Source organism: Amia ocellicauda, chromosome 9 (genome assembly GCF_036373705.1).
Source record: "Amia ocellicauda isolate fAmiCal2 chromosome 9, fAmiCal2.hap1, whole genome shotgun sequence".
Taxonomy (NCBI): Eukaryota; Metazoa; Chordata; class Actinopteri; order Amiiformes; family Amiidae; genus Amia; species Amia ocellicauda.
In genome coordinates this window covers 16,740,532-16,757,244 of record NC_089858.1, presented here as the reverse complement: position 1 = coordinate 16,757,244, position 16,713 = coordinate 16,740,532, and the positions used below count along the sequence as shown (strand labels likewise).

Here is a 16,713-nt window from a genome sequence, read left to right as displayed (position 1 = left end):
CCCAGAGGATGTTCTTCCACACTGTTTCTCGCACCATGTAAGCTTTCACACCTTTCATTAAACAAGGTAACATATTACAAAGTACAAATTTCTCTGCTACATGTTCACATACTGTATTTTGAGGAGTGTAACCCTTGCAGGTTGTTTTAGATGAACACAAGAAGGGGGAGGAGGAGAAGATGATGATGGAGAAGAAGATAAAGAAGCAATAACAGCAGCAACAGCGCTGAAGATGATCAATCTATCAGCTGGTCCACCAGCAGTTCGAACCAAAGCTCCCAAGAACTCTCATCTGACTGACCATGGGGGGAGAAAAGTGGTATATAATAACATTTCCCCTACAAAGATAAATGTTCTTCAGTATCCATTTGTGCACTTGCCCGCCCCCCCCCGGTTTGCTATTTTCTCTGCTTCTATTTAATTACTCCAAGGGAAGAAATATCACAATTATTTGCATAGCTATAAGTCATACAATTGTTTTCTGCGTTGCTGCATTTCCTATTTACTTCTATCCATATTTTATGACTTATAGATTTGTAAGCCTTTAAAGCAATGACATATTAGTACGCAGTGACAGCTTTATGGGTACTAAAGAGCTGTAGTAAACAGGCTCTGAGAGCTTCAGCCATAAATGTAATATTCTAATGGCCTGTGTTTTTTGCTAAAGTCAAAAAATCTCCTATACATCCCAATTACCACAGCACTCAACCCACACATACACTTCCTAAAATCACCCCCCCCACCACCCCACCACCCCACCACCCCACCCCACCACTCTCCACCCCCCAATAAAAGCTAAGTTGTATCCAGCACAAGCTTTATGACAGCAGGTTTTGTGGAGAAGAAAAAAAACAATCCAGTGCCAAGCTCAGCTGAACAGTCAGACGCATGTTCTTTTGTTACCAATCAAACCCCACTCAAACCCCAATGGTGACAGATATCCTATTTTTGAATCTGGATGTCTGGCACCTGTACATGCTGTTAGAGAGAGAGAGAGGGGGGGGGAGTAAGAAAGGGAAAAAAAGTTGATCTGAGAGCTTAGGATATGACTGACTACAGCTTGCCGGTGCAGTATTAAGCAACATGACTGATCTTCCTTCACAAACCACACGTGATGCCCAATTAAATTCAGGCACAGGCCAAACGCGCAGATTAACAGAGACACGTGGATGCCAGGCTCCATGTCAGTGGGCTCCAGCCTGGCTCCTGGAAAGCCACAAGGAGTTTCTGGGCGTCTTCAGGACATATCTTAAATAAAGGTTAATCTGGAATAACTAAGACAACAGCCAATTCAAATTATTCAAGAGAGAGAGCTCAGCTTCCAATGAAGACTCACAGGCTCAGTGGCGTTGGGGGACAAGGACAGGAAGCACCTGCCCTGCAGTGTGAAAGACCAGACACACAGGTAAGGGAGTGGGAGAGGTGGGGCTGGTGGAGAACAGGTGTGGCCACATACCAGTCCAAGCCTTTATGTTACACTAGGCCAATTGATCATCAGTTAATCAAACTAATGAGCCGGTTTTGAGGAAGTCCTTCTCAGTCTTACCTTCCCTGTTGTCCAGCTCCTCCTCACACAGCTCATGTCAGCAGATTCCTGGCACACTGACAATGATCTGGGACCTTCCTCAAGCCTGCAATCAGGAGAGAGCAAACACACCGTCAGGACCCTGTGCACTGAACAGGCAAACCAATGAAACGATGCAGTTTAACATTCAAATATTCACAAGTTAGATCCTTTCTTTACATGTTGTTGTTTTTATTGCTTTCTTTTTGGAGTGATGTGCAGGGATGTCTTGCTTTCCAATTAGTTGTTCTGATGTAAAACCACAGGAGAAAAAAAAAAAAGCAGTGGCTCTTATTTGGCTTACAGTGATTGTCAGGCAACATCGCAGACATGTCTTTGATTTCACCTGTGTTTGTTTGGACACTTTTAACTCATTATAATCACCGCTTGTGTTCGTTGGTTATATTCCTTTGGGATACTGCATCAAGGGCTTTCTCGCTGACTGTGACAGGCACACTAAATCCCGTTGTTGTTGTTTTGCACCAGGGAAAGACTTCCTTCTCTCTCTCTCTCTCTCTCTCTCTCTCTCTCTCTCTCTCTCTCTCTCTCTTTAAAGCAATCCAACATGATCGTTTCTGAAGTCCTATTAGCACAGGGGGAGGCCACTCCGTCTGAGGGTGTGCAGCGAACAGCCATGTTTCCGTGCGACACGAAAAGCTCAACCCTGCAGCTTATGCGTAAATTGAAAGATTAGCATTTGCGGAATGAACGACAAAATATGTGTCATGTGTGCACTTGTCCTCAAAACACATCTTAAACTGTGCTGCGGGGCATATCTATGCAGCCTGAAGGCTTCTTCTACACTGTGAACAGCCCGTGGATAGATGCTGTACCGTCAGACTCCACCATTCATTCATCTCGTTCCCTGTGATGCGATGAACCAGCCAGCAAAAGCAATTGTATCACCAAAGCCCATGGGACTCTTTTCATATTATGCGTTTTCTTTGGCAAAAGAAGGCATACAAGTGCTTGATATTGGTCTGTGAAGCAAGGACAGCAGCGCCGGTGGGCTGGGGAAGCTTTTAACTCTAGTTTAAAGACATTCCGTCTCTGAACAAACCACACAAGGCCGATCAACACTGTGCCATTTCTGGGAAGAAAAATAATTGTCACCAGGCTGTATAAATATGCTTATAGGTAATACAAAAATCCGTCAAATGCATTTTTCAAATAAAATAAATAGTGCAAAACTAATAACATGTCGTTGTGTTGTTTTGAATTAAGCCAACGCAAAAATATCCTATCTTTCTATAACAGATATTGACCAACCAACAGACATGAAACGTCGGCTCGCTGTTATTTTAGTGTTGTGACGCGGCTGCACTGTAAGCAGCTCAGTGGCTTTCAGGAGCTTCTCTCTCTCTTTCTGATGAATCGTCTTTTATTTATTAATTTCTCAACACCGGCTATTGGGTGGCGGGGCAATTGGACTTGGCTTATAAGGCGGTTCTTTTTTTTTTTTTAAGTGATTATTGTTAGTAGTACTAGTAGTAGTTATGACTTCAAAAAACAACCATCCCCAAAAGAAAAACAAATGACCTACCTTGACCAGACTGCAGTAACCACTTCGAGACAGATTATTTAATAATTAAATAATATTACTGCTACTACTACTACTACTACTACTACTACTACTACTACTACTAATAATAATAATAATAATAATAATAATAATAATAATAATAATACATTATCGTTGTTATAATAATAATAATAATAATAATAATAATAATAATAACCTGAAACAGCAGCGAATGGAAGTTAAACAGTCTTGTAGTGAATGTAAGTGAAAAATCTCGTTATGATTTAGCTCATTAAACGAGAAAAACAGCGCTTACCCGTGTGGGACCGAGTCCATTAGCAGCGCAAGGCACGATGAGGTTCCTTTAGTAGTTGGATCAATGCGCAATTATTGGGTCACTTCATTATGAAGCAGCTCGGATAAAGTCAGTGCCAGGCCAATACTTCGAGCAAACGTCCCATTTGAATATATATGTACACACACACATATAGCACATACATATATATTCAAATGGGACGTTTGGTATATATATACACACACACACACGCACACACACATTGAAATGGTATATATGCATATGCATACAACACATATATGTGAACACGGACAGACAGACGCGCGTCACGCTCGCTGTCAGGCACGCGTTTGGATCAAAACGCTGTCAAATCCAGCGCCGCCTGCGGCTCCAGAGCACCCACTTCAGCAGGCAAATCAAATCCTGCGCACTTAATTTAATTTCAGAAGAACACTTATAATTACTCCCCTCTCGCCCGAGCATCACAGGAAAGTAAACATCCCTAATACGGTCCCTCATACGGCAATTAAAATTCAATCTGCGCGTCTCGCCTCCCTCCTTTAATTGCCGCGCTCGCGCCCCTGCTCGCCTTCGCCGCGCGGCTTTGAGGAATTACTGCAGTTAACTTCGGCCCTAATTGCTTGTCACCGCACTCCAAATGTGAAGAGCTGTTTTCTATAAATAATCGTCCTGACTGACTGTCGGGGTGCCACAACAAGCCGTGTCTTTATTGAGCTTGTTTGGAAACTAATTTGGTGTAAAATTGGGTATAATAATGGCAGAGGAAGCGCCCATGTCGTTCACGGTGCTGAGCCGGGAGAGAGATTGGAGATGTGATGAAGGAGACTTCAGACAGTTTATAATGCTTAACGGTTAGCAGGACCGCCGTACATGTAGGCCGAACTGTAAAACGTGCATAATTAAACCATGAACTACCGTGATTATCATTACAGAAATAAGAAGAAAATTAAATATAATGTTATTTGGCTTCATGACAATGCAAACTGTCTAAAACTGCGCAATATTTAAAACGTTCAAGGATACTCGACGAAAAACACTGAATTGCATATGTATATACCACACTGCTAACTATAGAGGTGTGCAATCGTGCGTATTCACACTGAAAACAAGAAGATCCAGCGAGGGCATTGCGGTATGGTTTCAGGTAATGTACTGCATCAAAAGCTAAAGATTAATTTCGTCCTGTAAAATGTGCAGTTTCTGAACAGGACCAATTAAAACATACATTCTTCTGTAATATCTTAGAAATGGCGTTAGATTTGTGGAAATTTTTGCAAGACAGAAACAAACACAGAAAGTGATTTAACCCTTGACTTGCGTGAAGTAATTAAAGTTATTTTATATCTGAAAAGATGATCCTTGAATCTGAACATGAAGGACGGCTTTTTCATTGCATATAATTCAAATCACAGCGTAATGCTGTCTTTCATAAATGCAGTCACAAATAATCGCTTTTTCTAGTGTGCATAAATAGCTGCTTTCAATTAATAGGTCGTACAGCTAAAAAAAACAAACCGCTTTCAGATGAAAAATATAAATATGTATATATATATATACACCTCGCATATCGACTTGCATGTCTAACTTTGCAGAGCATAAAAATAAAACAAACAAACACAAACATTGTTAGCTTAGTAAGCAGGGTGTGTTACTGTGCAGCAGTCTCTGTGATGCATATGAAAGATAGCAAATTCAAATCTAAACAGCTAAAATCTAAAGTTAAACATTCATTCTTAAATTCAAGCAATTTCTATTCATACTATGTATTGCCAACATCAAAGCGCCAATACAATAAATCTATAACAGATGCATTTTAAATTAATAGAAATGGACATAGTAGTAAAACAAAACCTATATCGATATCACACTAACTCCACTGGACTAGGAGTCAGAATATTTCAAAGGGAATGGTGCAAATTTACGAGCCAGGCTGTTTGGGGGTGTTTTTACTCCAAAGCCCTGTTTGCAACCAGTTTAAACAGCAGTAAAAAAACAAGCTAAGCATTCACCTGAAGGCTCGTTCAAACTATCACACTCGGATTCGTTATTTCCTTGCAACAATGTAGTTCAGTTCAGTTCAGTACTTGTATAACTACTGCTGCTGCTACTATCATCCTCATCATCAATTTATATTTAATGTTATTAAGCATTTGCTCCGCACACCGTACAGCAGCGTGCGAAGGAAAAGCAAAACAAATCACTTACTGAAACCCAGTCGTGCTATGATATGCATTTCTATTTCCTAAGTTAATCAATAGTAACCCCCCTTGCTTGTTATGTGTGGACCAGTTACAGGGGGCTACCACGGCGGATCTGCATTGCTCAGTAATTATGAACGATTAGTTTTGATTATTCTACCGTCTCTTTGTGGTTTAGATGCGGTTCAACACAAAGCGTCACAGACGCCAGGTTTTTCTTAATTTAGCGCACAGTCCCAATGTTCACAAATTTGTTGGCTACCTGTGATAAGAAATGAATCTCTATCGAGCGGGACATGTGCTGCGCATCAATAAACTGTTTATTTGAATTGCTAAAGTGTGTAAATACATTGTACAATGTGCACACAATCGTCCATGCAAGCATGTTTATTACCTTTCTTTAGGTCTTGAGTTTTGAAATAAATACTTTTATAAACAATCAGCAAAAATGATTGTACAAGTTTGATATAATTATATTAGGCCTATTCTAGTAATTTCCTCATACGCCATTTCTTGTGCTATTTTGTTTGTTTTTATTCATGCTGTGAAAATGTTTTGCTACTTCAGTTCATATTTGGGTGTGTTTATTACTTTTAATCATATCCCGGAACTTTAATTATTTTTTCTTTCAATAAAATACAATTTGTGTAATCATTTTTTAACAACTTAATGTTTAATACGTCCCCCTACAGTGCACTATGCAATATTCCCACGGTCCTTATAATTTATGCCTTTTAAACAAATATGTAGGCCAGCTATGTTTAGAAGAATGCCTATTAAGCACAATACGAAGGCATTGGGTTTGCATTGTACATCATGCTCCGCCACATGGGCACGGCTGCTCTCCGGGCTTTTGCCACATGAAAACGCTTTCTATTAATTGAATAGCACCTCATGTACTACCTAAGAAACGTCTTCAAAAATCAAAGAGAGAAATCAATCATGTTCCACAGTGTGACGGGATCGTGCCCAGCCCTACTGTTCCAAACATTACTTTACCTCACGCACAAACAAAACCAAGACTACACCAGCACCTACTAATGTGTCCTTTCAAAAGTGGGAAATGGGCCGATCTTTAATCCACACAGTGTTAAAAGGATAGAATCAACTTAACCCATTCTTCCCCATATATGTGAGAAAGACGTGTCCTGTACTGTAGTTTGGGGAAATCAGATTTGTTTCAAATGTGAAGAGCGGCTGAAAAAACAAAATGGATTAAAAATGAAACCAGCGGCGTATTGTGTGTGAAGCAAAATGTTATAATAATAGTACACTCCAGTATTTATATTAGTGAATACATACGTCCATTTAGAAACAGATAGATACACTAATAAACTCAGAAGACTTATTATTTCAAATGGACAACTAGAAGTTGTTCATTCCTTTGATGATCACAAATATACGAGCACACACATGACCTGGCCTGCATCAACAATGTGTTCAAAACGGCTCCATAGGAAAACGCACGAACGGGCAAAGGCATCTGAAAGCGTTATAAATCAAACGGTGAAGTAGTAATGAGAAACTGTGCACACAGGGCAATTACTACAGCGGGTTCGAGTTCCGGCTCGGCTGCCACGGCTGGCCTGTGCTAAGTTAGGCAGGGCACTTTACCAGCATGGGGACACTGGTAAGCTGTGGGCATTGTATTTCTCTCACATTAGCGTACCTCGCTCACTTGCTGCTGGTGGGTGGGTGGCTGGCTGACTCTCCCGGGTGGCTCCTGGATCACAGAAAACTTCTCCACTGCACTGTGCACGCCTGCAGTCAGGTGATTTATGACGCCCCCCCCCCCAGGTCCAGGTGGCAGGTGCGGCGCACTGTGGTTCCCGTGGGCGCGATTTACTGTGTAAGCCTATGTATAATTAGAGAAATAAGCACAACAAAGGGGCTCGTCAACTTTGGGGAGGGTTTATAAAATGTGTGTCCAGACTCTCAAAGGTATATATACTCCCATGTATATATACATATATATATATATATATATATATATATATAATCAGAAAACGTCAATAATTATTGGGAGCGCAATAATCAGAGCTGGTATTATTGCGCTCCCAATAATTATTGACGTTTTCTGATTATTGGGAGCGCAGTAACCTGGCTGGTTTTGGGTTCCCTCTCGCTTCAGCAGCATCAGTCCCCGGTCAGATCCCAGACACTGCCCTCCACTGATCTGCGCGTCATTGCGCGTCTCGGCGCCCGGCTCGCTGTGCCGCAGGATCAGCCCCGGCGCCGCAGCAGTTAAGGAGCATGTGTTGCATCGCGGAGCCTCTCCACAATCCTTCCGCACCTTCTGTCTCCTTTACGCTCCGCTGGCCCCTCGGCTCCCATCACTGTCACGCCCGCAGATGAATGAGGGAGATATAGATATTAATGAGGAGGGCCTCGGCAGGGTGACTGAAAACCAGTGGCTCTTCCCAGCTCTCCAATATGGCCACGACAACAACGAAAAAAGAGCCTGGGCCGCTTGTGCCAGAGGAGAAAACCAGCTGCCACATTGCAACTTTTTCAATTATACCATTATTCACTTTATATTCACCGTATATAGCTTATATAAATGTTTTTGCTGCTGTTAATTTGTTTACAATGTCTATTGGACTTCAACGCCCCTAATATATTTCCCCATGACTCCAATGGGATTATTGTGTAGTCAACGACGAACTTCATCTGGCGCTGAGTGAAGCTAATTCAGCAGTTTTTCACAGGGGTTTCGATGTGCTGTGTGTTCAGGAGCCTTTTTCAGCCTAATGGCTCTACTCTCTACTTCTGATCTTGTTCAAAATGCGTCTCTTTGAAGCGAGGGGGAGCTCGGTGTCTGAGTGTGAACACCTTCCCTCCTGATACAGAAGAAGGGAGATAATAAAACATCTGGACACACACAGTCAAATGTCAGAAGTCCAAGATTACAACTGTAACGTTTTATGCACATTATTACGCATGCATATATGGTATATATATATTTTTTTTTCATTTAACTTTTTTTTATTTTGTAAATATTTTTCTCTGGAAAGTAGTTCTGTGAACATAAACTTCTATCATGATTTTATGTGACAACATCATCAAGATTCTACACGTTTGTGTTGCACAGCGTGATATGGTTCTGTGTTCATTTTATGGAGAAGTTGCCACAACGTTGATTGCTGTAAAAGGGCATAGGGTATTGTGTAAGGGCAGCGTTGAATATGTGTGACCCTTTGTGGCATGTTGTTTAATGGCATTACATTGATTGACTTCCTCTTGCTTAAGTTCGTTCTTACGTATCAGTTTTATCCGTTGTTAGCTAAATGAACCCCAACGTATTCAGAAAATCATTTTGGTCCCTTAACCACAAAGACAATTGGTTATGCCATTTTGTAGCATGATCAGTTATTCTAACATCATTAAAATGCTCCAGGACAACTACCATACAACTAAGCAACATCCCATAAATGTTAAAATATTCTAAGTCAGCTGATATTAATTTCCTGGTATTCAGTGAGGACAGCGCTCTGTTGTTGGTGTAGGCCTACACTGTGTTACTGCTGTCTGGGAAGTCTCCGTGCAACCCGATGGTTATCATTTTCAAGTTTATTTCATTTAGTCTTATATTTTTAGTAGTCGAGGACCTTGGTTTGACCCCAAACTGCAGGACTGTAAAAGAAAATAGCACACACAGAAAAAAAAAAACCTCTATCTCCCACCCATAAGAAATAAACAACCCTCTATGTAGTCATTTGCACCTTGGAAAAAACCATTAAACAGAATCCCCTCCCGCGTTATTAAACTATTACTGGGAAGATAAAAAACAGAAAATAAATAAAAAAACAGGAAGAAAAAGTATCTGAATAAACAGTGTAGCTTTGCTTATTATGCGAGTATTAATTTTCCCCTTAGGAGCTCATTAAATTCTTCAGTGCTGCAATAAAAGTTAGAAAAGCCCCTAATCACACAGTGTCCTCTCCAGAATAGCATCGGCGTTCAACCAGAAGGCCAAACGCGTTCAATGGGAGCAGAGATATGTGTGACAGTGACAGTTTGCAGTGTAGGATTATATATATATATATATATATATATATATATATATATTTTTTTTTTTTTTTTTAATTACATTGGCCTCGTTTTTCTTTAGGTGTGTGTATGCATGTATGTATTTATATATTTGAATCTCCCAGGTTAGCCAGGGATGTTGTGAAAGGTATTAAATGGGAATTTCAATGTAATGTGTCCCCCCCTCCTAGGTTAGTACCTTACAAATAAACGGCATAGGCAGTCATAAGGTCTGGTTAAGAAAAATAAAAGTACCATTTAGATTTTATTGGTTTAAAGCAAAAAAATAAAAGAAAAAGAAAAAGAACCTTTTAAATATTCACACATATTTTACAGTTATAATAAAATTCCATTATAGTTTCTGGCATTTAGTTTCGCCACATTTGACTGAAACAAAACAAGAAGCATCAGAAGAAATAGCAGCCGGATATGCCACAACCACTGAAAATTACATCGAAATACTGAAATACAGATAGTCAAACAGGTTTGGCTATTAATAGGTTATATCATATATAAACTTTAGGATTTTATAGATTAGTATACAGCAAGAGTTCTCCATATTGTTTGTACTTTCTCCACACGTGACCCAAGAATCCATTATAGGAAGAATCAAAAAATACTAGAATCATTAAATTAAAAGCACATACATTATAGCACACATGGATTTGGAAAAGGAAAAAAACGTGTATTCTTCATTCATTTTAATGCAATGAGTGAAAACAAACGATTCAATAAAATGGATCCCAGCGTGGAAAGATCTGTACATGAACACATAAATGCGGCGATGCAAAGAAAAAAAAAGGAAAAGGAAATTAAAATCTCCCCTCCCAAAAAGGTGTGATGTTCAGCTCTTTGACTGTGAATAGAGACTAGAAACATTCCTCGAAGCAGACGCATACAGGCGCAGATAACGAAGGACTTGGCCTTTTTTTATAGAATATATTTGACGGTATAAAAGTTTGCTGTCCAGAGCTCTGACAAGCAGCTAAATGTGTGCATTGGAGAGCCAGTGTTTTCCTACCACCTTTTCTTCTTTCTTCTTTTTTTAGAGATTCCCAACGTTCAAGAGTTTTAGTCCTTTAGAGGGGGAAGACCAGGAATCCTGAGAACGTGGAGTATTTCCAGCCCCCCATGAGGTTGCCCCTCTCCAGTTTCAGGTACGCCCGGTCCCCCTTCTCCATCTGCACCAGAACGCCGTTGCTGGCAGCCTCCCGGGTCACATCCTGGTCTCCGGCAAAGGCAGAGATCACCGGCCAGCCGTTCAGCATCAGGCTCACCTGCGCGGCAAACAGGACATAGAGGTGACTCCTGGGAGCTGGACATGCAAACACAAAAAGCTGCACACTCATACACAAACACGCACTCTCGTTGGTCTTTAGTTATATCGATATCGATATCGAGATAGAGGTATAGCCCCATGCAGTGACATTCACACTGACACACTAATGCACACAGATGGGGTCCGGTGGATACCGACTCCCATTGGCTCAGTCACTCTTTGACACAGAGACACACACACCTGTGCAGCCGGTTGGGGCTCGTTATAAAAAGACTTGGATTTACTCAACAAACGCTACACGGGATCCATTGATTTCTGGGCACTGAAGCAAACTCCGGGCTCCCTGCTGTGTGACAGGGAGGCAAGTCCCCCGACCGGCCCACGAAAAAGATGTACCAGCTCGTCACTCCTAACGCAGACGTCAGCTTCAATTTTATTCTTCGAATTAAATGGTGCAAATTACTCTTCTGGATGAAATCCTAAATAAAAACGTCGGCCTTGGCGAGAACATCAATCTAGCGCCATTCAGAGACAGCGTGGATTGATTACTGTGGAGAGACAGCCGCTATAGTGATGTCAACGTGTCGCACAACAAAGGAAGGAAAATGTATTTGTGTTGAAAAAAAGAGCAAAGAAAATGCCTAACACCATTTCAAAGATGGGCCCCTGCTTGCAAAACACTTCGTTGGGCCTTGCAAGACAATCGGGTGCACCCAACAACAGCAGGCAAGGAAAGGGTTAACAGGCACAGCTGTGCAGACTGATTTAGATCAAAATGGTTATTGTAATAGGATTCATCCACAAACTGCCTGACACTTACATTTATTGATGTGTGTAGTATGTGTTCACTGTGGCTTAAGCAGGGTGTAGAAAGGAGAACAATATGTATGTATTTATTCATCTATGTGGATGTGTGTGCGGATTATTCAAGCTTTTAAATTACTTTTCATCGCTTGTTGTCCTATTCCTTTAATAGGATCGATTGGGCACTCACCATCTCATTGAAATAATCTGTTTCTATATCACTGTGCCATGAGTGTTGATGCCCACACTCTACACAGGGGAGCAACGCATACTACATCACTGCTGCTCTGGGTACACAGGCAATAATAGTAGCAAACCTTATATTGCCAGCTTCATCTAAATATGTCCATTTGAAATATGACGGGGGGTAAGCAATATAGCGCAATCCTTCATCTTTCACCAGGTTAGGATGCTGGGTGAACAAGCGACCTAAAGTAACGGTGTTCAGAGTGTTTGCACAATCTTACAGACTGAAAGACTCTGAGGGAGGAGAGACCGAAAAGACATTTCGTGTAAAGTGTCTGGTGGCTAACAAAGACGTTTTTTAGATTATTTTAATAGACCCCCTGCAATGTTATGGTAATCCAGAATGATGTTACCTGCTCTCGTTATTTCCAATTGGCGTCAAACTTTTTGTGCCTGTAATATATAAGCACGCAGAATCGCCACAGTGACCACGGAGTGGAGACCGGCACTGTCCAACGCACCTGCTATTTCAGTCCAAATGGGATTGCAGAACCACATGAAACATATCCCTTTCAGTCCAAGGCTATTTAAATATGTTTTTTTGAATTAAGTATGTTCTAAAAAGCACAATTCTCGGTCCCTATGGGGCCCTTACAAACCACCACACTGGACATTGTTCTCACTCTCCGTGCATATCTTGCCATTCATCAGACATTAGTCATGGCCTGAGATGAGCGAGAAACAGAGGTGGACCCAGCAATTAGTCTTTTATCCCGAGTGACAACTATTCACACGTTCAAATTGACTGCAATTACACAGACATGATGAAAGCATCATGGTGTACATATGGCAGAAGTATTCTGTTAGCTTGTGCCATTAATGTACAAGCATCCAATTAGGCCCCTTAAGAAATGCGAAAGGCTTCAAATAAAAATTTCGGAAGTGATTCCAGCTCAATTGTAATGTTGCAGTTAGCTCTAATTAGGAGTTTAATGCTATTTCATTAAATCTTTTCTGTCTAGGCTGCTTCTAAATTATAAAACAGCTCTTGACATGATGCCCTATCCACAAGAAAACAGATCTTAAGAGGAACACGGCCCAAATAGCTACAATCAGTATTTTCTTTTAGATATGTAATGGTGTTTTAATCTCTTCTGAGTGGGGCTCTCATCAGATCTCACACAATTTGCATTGTTTTTTCAGCTCGTGCCCAGTGCCTTTGGGACAGCCAACATGAAAAGAGCGGTATAATGTTTGATGTTGTAAATACGGTGCTGCTCCCCAGCTGAAACGGGTTGCTGCTTTTCATTACACCAAGTAGGTAAACCTACAGAACTGTATGCACCATTGTGAAAGTTGCCTTATTAAAAAAAAAAAAAAAATCCATAAGGATGATAAAGTAAGAATATTGGGTCGAAGGCACACACACTTTTCGCCTGCATTTGGACAGAATGTAGAAAATGTGAAATATTGAATTACCAAACCTTTAAAACATAGGTAAATTGGAGTCTGTTCTCGGTTTAAAACGATTTCATACATCATCTCTTATGGTGGACAATATCTTTAACTGAAACCAGGCCTTGTAGCTGGTTTAACGTACCGCGTCTTTATAAAATCCCTAGATAGCTTTACTGCAGTGGTGCAAATGCGACCCCCCCCCCCCCCAAACCCCCTACAACAAATAATAGACTGTTTCTCAATGACAGTTTAATAAGCATGCACGCTTCTGCCACGCTGAAAATGTGTGGCATTGAACACTTCAGAAATGCACAAATATGTCCGGTATACAATGAAGTGTCTTGCAATTGATATACCTTACTCCGAGTTAAACAAAGAGATGCTTATTTAATCCAAGATAGCCCAACTAGCATTTCGATATACTTGAGCTGTCCGGGTAATGGAATAATCTTTGCCTTAATGTGTTAAACCCTTACGCCTGGTTGAATGCTTTTTTGTACAGTGTTGTATTATGTTGATTATTCTGTATTCTTCCCAGTGTGTGCGCTTGTTTTAAGCGTACATGTGTATTACACCAAAAAATATGTATTATGCATGACCGGTCTTGCCTGTTGTATACGTGTTAAGTGAGTGGAAGAAAAGTCGTTTTGACCTGAGAACAACAGTGACAAGTGTGGCTGTCAGCTCTGATGCAAGTGGCAGGAGCTTTTGGCAGAGCAGCTGTCCCTGGTCCCGATGAGCCCCCCAGTCTTCTCAAGCAGCCGACTCCCGTGTCAAAGGTATGACAGCACCCTTTGATGAACAACAATACCAGGACGGTCTGGAGGACACTTTGAGTTTTAAACTACGATTGCAATATCCCTCACTGCCGGGGAGTGATATTGGGGATATCATAACCCACCCCTCCCACATATTTTATATCAATAACTTTAAAAGACGCGGCATTAATGATATTGGATTATTATTTATCTTGTAGAGCTGTAGGTAAAACCAACCACGTTGTAGCCGTCTTCTACTATAGGGTTAAGAAGTAGAGCCAGGGGGGAAATAAGCAGGTCAAGGATTTTCACAATTTACTTATTAAAATGAGAATGATAATAAAGTGTTCTGACCTGGATCGTCTGTCTATTATACACTTTCACAACATGGAAATTGAAACTGTAAATCCCTTTTCGTGGGGCGATGAAATTGCTTCTGTCCGCATCGAAATTGTGCCCAACGTTCACTAGTACCTGGAAAGAAACAAAAGACAAAAGAGACATCCTTGAAAGTGGCGAAGTCGTCTTCGTGCGTTAAAATGAATCTGTTTCAGACGCGGTGAGTGTCAAACCATTAAGGTTGCCTTTCAGGTTAAACAATCCTTACAACGCAATTCCAGGAACTCCTGGAACCCCCGCCCTAAAAACAACCCAACTTAATGCATATCATTTCAAATATCGGATCCCCTATCTCTCCAGACACCTATAGTTTTGGAAACAAGGGTTTTTGTTTTTTCCACATAATATACAGCTTTCTGTGTATTTTTATCTTCTGTGCACGACAAAGCAAGGAAATTGACCCAGTTAAAAGGCCGTTTAAGGGCTGGCAATCAGTCGCGGAGAACTATTAAATATAATCCAAGCGCGAAGGTGAGGATTAACCTTTGTGTCCTAATCAACTCACACTCGAGATTTAATAAGTACCACTTTTCGACTTGGCTTTCAATTCTGTGCTACGGTGTCAGCTTTGTCTTTCGCATCATTATCATTTCAATAGTAACAATAATAAAGTTTACTGATATGCACATAATGTAATACAATGTTCCAACCACAGCAAGAGCCTCATCAAACGAGCTCCGGCACGTCACTGACCCACCTGTCCAGCACCCTTTCCCACCCACGTTGATGATAACTACTGTTACCCACAGGTACCTGAGCAGTACACTTACGGCAAACGGCTACCTGTCTGGCACTGTGCGCCCCCCCTCACTCTCCCCCCTCCTCCCCCTTTACCCCCTGTCGTGTCAGGGGAGACGGCTATTCCCACACAGCCCCCCGGGTGTCTCCTTCCCCCCTTACTCTCGGATCACAGTTACCTGATCAAAGTAGATGACCATGGTGCGGTTGCTCATCTCGGAGGGTTCGTGGTTGGTGTTTCTGACAGCGGAGAAAGCCACCTTTGCGCTCCCCGACCGCACCGATATCCCGAGCGCGGTGCCCGTCGGGTCCGAGGTGGGGTTGGAGTCGCACACGACGAGGCATTTCCCCTCCAGGACGATGGGCTCCGTCTCATTCTGCCCGCACACTAATCCGGTGAGCCACACCGCGCTCACTAACAGCACCAACATGACGGCGACTTCAGTCTGCACCTGAATGCAGAACGGTATCCCACTAGGGCTTTCACAGCTTTCTCTTCTTTCTCTTAATAGAAAAATGGACACTCCTTATCTTTTTATCCAATCCAGTTTTTTAAGGCTGTACTTCCCCCCCCCCTTTCTTTCTCTTCACGGTCTTTCTTTTCTTCCCTTCTTTTGCTTAACAGTAGGATGCTCTCTCCCCGTTTTTTCTTTCCTTCAAGGGCGAATCGTCTCTTGTCTCTTATGCTTTCTTTTTCTTTTTCTTCTCTTGTTCGGCGCGTCCTTGCCCCCTCTCTCTCCCTGGCTCTGCTCTGCTCTGCGGTGCGCTCTTGCTCTCTCGGCTGGTGCTCCCCGCCTTCTCGTCTCCCTCTAAGGTTGAGTCCAATAAGCCCCGGAGTGCAGAGCGCGGCCCTTGTCCAGTTGAAGCTCAGTTGAATACATAGTGCAGTGTCCGTCTGCTGCCGCTGTGAATTATTGATATGTGAGATATTAGAACAGAAACACAAAGGCTCGGTCGCGGATGCTCCCGCCCTTCACATTTTCAGCAGATCCCCCCCCGGGTCCCAATCACAGATTAGAACATTTTCAGATTTCCAATCGCTGCGCAGCCCGCCCCCCTCCATGTGACAGGCCGTGTTTTTTATAGGCGTGTTACAGGTGGACAGCACTCGAGCAGAATAGAGGGGCTGCAACCCCAGGCCGAGACGAGGGGCCACGCTATGGATCCGTCAGTCCGAATATGCCCCCAATCAATATGGAGAGCAAATTCAAACAAACTGCGAGCAAAGACTGTGATGTGATGCACCGGTGACTGCTGAAGACGCTTTGGACGGGTCCAGGTGTACAGCAATGCCAGCTGCTCCGAGACAGGAACAGGACCTCCAGCAGCCGGAGATGCGCGCCCCTGCCAGCAAGATTTATGTGTTACTTTATTTATTCCTTCATTTCTTTCTTTATATTTTATTTAAAGCATAACGGATTGATCAGATCGCTAAAACAAAAATAGGGAGTATTTATAAATG

The 16,713-nt window shown here is 42.0% G+C and overlaps 1 protein-coding gene across 1 annotated transcript; it reads right to left on the bottom strand.

Moving 5' to 3' along the window:
* Positions 1–9,855: 9,855 nt before the first annotated feature.
* cbln1 (cerebellin 1 precursor) lies at positions 9,856–16,447 on the bottom strand. Its single transcript, XM_066713474.1, has 3 exons — positions 15,431–16,447; positions 14,469–14,588; positions 9,856–10,906 (listed from the first exon to the last, which is right to left on the bottom strand). The coding sequence occupies exons 1-3, from the start codon at positions 15,680–15,682 to the stop codon at positions 10,709–10,711; spliced, it is 570 nt and encodes a 189-aa protein (XP_066569571.1). The 5' UTR covers positions 15,683–16,447; the 3' UTR covers positions 9,856–10,708.
* Between the last annotated feature and the right edge of the window lie 266 nt (positions 16,448–16,713).

Bases quoted from the DNA above. Each gene is read 5' to 3' on its own strand.
- cbln1 (XM_066713474.1), bottom strand. From the start codon at position 15,682: ATGTTGGTGCTGTTAGTGAGCGCGGTGTGGCTCACCGGATTAGTGTGC. The intron at 14,589-15,430 runs GTAACTGTGATC...GTTTCTTTCCAG, and splicing joins TGGTCATCTACTTTGATCAG to GTACTAGTGAACGTTGGGCA. The intron at 10,907-14,468 runs GTCAGAACACTT...TTTGCCGCGCAG, and splicing joins ATAATAGACAGACGATCCAG to GTGAGCCTGATGCTGAACGG.